Source organism: Exserohilum turcica, assembly GCF_000359705.1.
Source record: "Exserohilum turcica Et28A unplaced genomic scaffold SETTUscaffold_86, whole genome shotgun sequence".
In the NCBI taxonomy this organism is placed as follows: domain Eukaryota; kingdom Fungi; phylum Ascomycota; class Dothideomycetes; order Pleosporales; family Pleosporaceae; genus Exserohilum; species Exserohilum turcicum.
Window position 1 is genome coordinate 208 of NW_007360306.1, and position 3,798 is coordinate 4,005.

The 3,798-nt window shown below is 53.5% G+C and overlaps 1 protein-coding gene across 1 annotated transcript; it reads right to left on the reverse strand.

Annotated features, from left to right (window-relative positions):
• Positions 1-1,038: 1,038 nt before the first annotated feature.
• SETTUDRAFT_169834 (uncharacterized protein) lies at positions 1,039-3,538 on the reverse strand. Its single transcript, XM_008032959.1, has one exon. The coding sequence runs from the start codon at positions 3,223-3,225 to the stop codon at positions 1,378-1,380; it is 1,848 nt and encodes a 615-aa protein (XP_008031150.1). The 5' UTR covers positions 3,226-3,538; the 3' UTR covers positions 1,039-1,377.
• Between the last annotated feature and the right edge of the window lie 260 nt (positions 3,539-3,798).

Here is a 3,798-nt window from a genome sequence, read left to right on the forward strand (position 1 = left end):
ACCTGGCCATGCAACACGCCCACGTGCCCACGTGTCCGCGTGCGCAACCCCTCGTTTCGCTGCTTATGCTCGCATACATTCGTGTATGTATGTATGTATGTATGGCCCTCACACTGCTTCGCCTCACAATCCGCGCATCATGACGCTGAGGTCTTATTACTTACGGTATTTCTTGCGATGATACGGCTAACGTATTTCGTCTTTGTATATATTGATGTCGTGCTTTGTCTTGCGTGGTGCGTATTGTGATTTATCTTGCGTATTGTGTGTGTGTGTGTGTGTGTGCAGTCACATGCGCCATACCTATAGTAAGCGTAAAGTTGAAGTGGAGTGGAGTGAAGTGGAGTGGAGTGAAGTGGAGTGGAGTGAAGTGGAGTAGAGTGCAGCGTGACTGAAGCTGGTGCTATGTACAACATGTTAGGCTAGCTAGCTAGCTAGTATGCAGGTAATAAGCTATCTGTCTGTCTGTCTGACAGAAAACCAGCAGGTGCGCTCTCGCATTGTGCATGTATGTAGGTAAGCTAGTGTAGGCGGCAGGGAAAAAAACAAGAATCCAATTCCACTAAGTAACTTGGGCAACAAAATCCAAAAAAAAATAATACGTTTGCGGTTGGAATATAAGCAACAAGCAAGTAATCAAGCTTGTTTAGCTTTAGTTTGTTTGTTTATTGATTTGTTCTCTTCTTCTTTCTTCTTCTCTTTGTCTCTCTTCTAGCTTTGGTTTTTTTTGATAGCTTACTTTATTTTACCGTACTAGGATCATGCGCGATGATAGGAGAGCTGGGGGGGGAGGCTGAGTGGTAGATAAGCAAGTCTAATAAGTAAATCGTTATGATGTAAGTAAGTAAGTAAGTAAGTGGGGAAGTAGGAAAAAAAAAGAACGACAAAGATACAAGAAGAGGAAGGAGGAAGTATGTGTAGCGTTGAGATATGAATGGTATGATAGTAGAGAGAGAGAGAGAGAGAGAGAGAGAGAGAGAGAGAGAGAGTGAAGCAGAGAGCGTAATCCGTAATCCATTGACAGAGCAAAGAGTGAGAAAAAAGTTTGTCAATATTGTACATGCTATGTAAAACCCACCACCACCACCACCATCATCATCATCATCATCATCATCATCGTCGTCGCCATCTAGTAAGTAGTAAGTAATAGTAGTAGTAGAGTTTTGCACCAACAACAACAACAACGTAAGAGAGGACAATTACTTCAACCACAACTCCATATCATGTTCGTATATGAGAAAAAAAAAGATATGCGTCGACAATCATGGTAAAAACGTCAACAGTACGTTATGAAAAAAAAAACAACAACACGCACATGCTCTACTCTTCTATCGCCGTCTAATACCGTGATAAACTATGCGCATGCAACACAACTTGCTAGACCTCACCAGCCAAGACACTGCCACTGCCTACACTACCGCCTAGATCCCAGTAGTTTCTAGCCGAGCCCCCGCTCGGCTTACTCTTCTTGGTGCTTTGGCTAGCGCAGCTACTGGCGCTGCGCATCTTTGACTTTTCCCTTAGTCCCTGCGTGGGGGGAGCGTAGTAAGCGGTGAAGCGCCTTGATGATGATGATGATGATGACTCCCTGGCGACGTGGGCAGAGGACGACGTCGGGAGTCTTGCATCGGTCGTCGTCCTATTTACCAAAGGGTGGTGTTGGCGGATAATGGCTGCTCGGCGTGCCGAGCTCATGTTGTTCTTGTTGCTGTTGTCCGGGGCAGCCGACTGCGGGGCACTGGATGTGCGGATTGATTCCGAAGGAGGGGCAGGCATGCTCGCGTGACGCGACGAAAAGCGTTTCATCAAAAAGGTGAAGATCATCTTGACATCAATCTCACGCTCCCAGTATTCGCGCTCGCGAGCTAGTTCTTCGGCAATATTGGTCGTGGGGGCGGGGTGGGCAAGGGACGAGTCCAGGACATTGGCTTCGCTGGGCTCTTCTTCGATGCCCCACAACGAGGCTTCGCTATAGATATGGGATGCTTGTGCTGGAAAGGTAGGGACGAATTGGGCCGAAGCGGGCGATGTTGTGGGCTGAGAACTTGCTGGTCGTGAGGATGTGGGGTCGGATGCGAGGGTCGTGTTAGATCTTACCGGCGTAAGACCTACAAAGTCTGGTACTGACTGTGTACGTTGGTAGGTGGAAAAGGCTCCGGGATGCTCAGAGAGTTGGTTGACCAAAGTGCCTAGTTCTACGGCTACCCTCTCGAGTAGCTTGGTCTGCCAGGCGTCGTCGTCGGAGAGACGCGAGGGGTCGATGCCTGCATCCAGCAGGGCCTTGTCTGCGGAAAACTGCATAGGTGAGCCCGGCGTGGGCGTTGATGATGCTTCTGGCAATGACTCTCCGAATATGACTGACAGCGTGTCTTCGTCGAGGCCGATAAGATCGCGAATGACGCGGCGTGTTATCCGCTGCCAAAAGGATAGGTTGTCGGAGCCGTCTTCCGAGGAATCGCTCTGTCCATCGGATACAGATTGGGCAATGTGCGAGACGGTGCTTGGCAGCGGGCGCTGCTGTATGCTGGTGGCGCTCTCCCTTCGGCCCCGGGTAGCACTAACCATGCTCATTCGCCGCCGTCGCCTGGTTTCCCTTTCAATCTCCTCAAGCAAGGCCTTGCTTTGCTCGAGGCGCCACCGCTCGATGCGCAGGCGCTTTTCGTGCTCCGTGTTCGTTTCTTCGGCGTCTTCGAGCACAGTCATGTGTCGCTGGACACTGGAGCGCCGGCGGACGGGTCGCCTCCGCGAGCGCTCAAACTGCCACATGTGTTCTTGCATGGTTGCGTCTGGCTTGAACTCGCCGAGGCCATCATGCGTGGGCAGCACCGTGTCGCCACTCTGGACCAGCCTGCCCGCGGGAGCACCGTACTCGGACGGCTCGTGGAAAGCATGCAGGCCGTCGTCGAGGCTGTCGAGCTCCTCTTCTGTGCCGAGTGACGTGGCGCCGTCGTCATCGTGGTCCGACCGAGCGGCGGTTTCCAGTGAGCCAAACTCGCTGAAGCGCGACAGGCCAGCTGTGCGCGGCGTGCGTTCGGTCGAGGTGGTGTGAGTGCGGGTGGTAGTCGAGGGAGCAGGAGGGGAGAAGAGGACCCATTCCTCGGATTGCCCCAGTGGCCTCTTCAGCTGGGGCAGGGCCGACGGGGCTTGGGTGGCGGGCTCGGGCTCGGGCTCGTGGTACGAGGCCTGGCGGGCGCCCTGGGGGCGGTGTTGCTGCAGGAAAGCCATGATGCGGCCGTCCTCTGGTAGTTGGGGGTCAAGACAGTCGAGGAGTGGCAATCAGGGAGTCACGTCGTCAGGAAAGCAAGGCACGCGGGCGTCGGCCAAATACGGGGAGATATGAGCTGCTTTTGGCCTGTTTGGCTTGTTTGGGCGCGGTGGCTGGGACGGTGTGAGGGCGTCTTGCCAGCAGCAGCAGCAGAGGGCTTTTCTTCTTCTTCTTCTTTTTCTTCTTGTTTTTCTTCTTCTTCTTCTTCTTCTTCTTCTTCTTCTTCTTCTTCTTCTTCTTCTTATCGCGTCGAGGCGCAGAGGCTCCGTTAGCGGTGCGGGGGGGGGGAAGCGTGGCAGGCGTAGGGTAGGGATAGGTAGGGTAGGCTATGATGTACAGATGGCGCTATGGCCGCGCTAGTGCCAATCCGGCCGTCTTACTTTCTGGCGCAATCCGCGGGAGGGCACACGACGTCGAGGGGGCGAGGGCGAGGGCGAGGGCGAGCAAGAACAAGAACAAGAACAAGAAACAAGAATAGGGCGACGGTGAGCGGCAGGCGAGGACGGAGTCACGCAGTGGGGGGGGGCTCGTCT

Bases quoted from the DNA above. Each gene is read 5' to 3' on its own strand.
- SETTUDRAFT_169834 (XM_008032959.1), bottom strand. From the start codon at position 3,225: ATGGCTTTCCTGCAGCAACACCGCCCCCAGGGCGCCCGCCAGGCCTCG.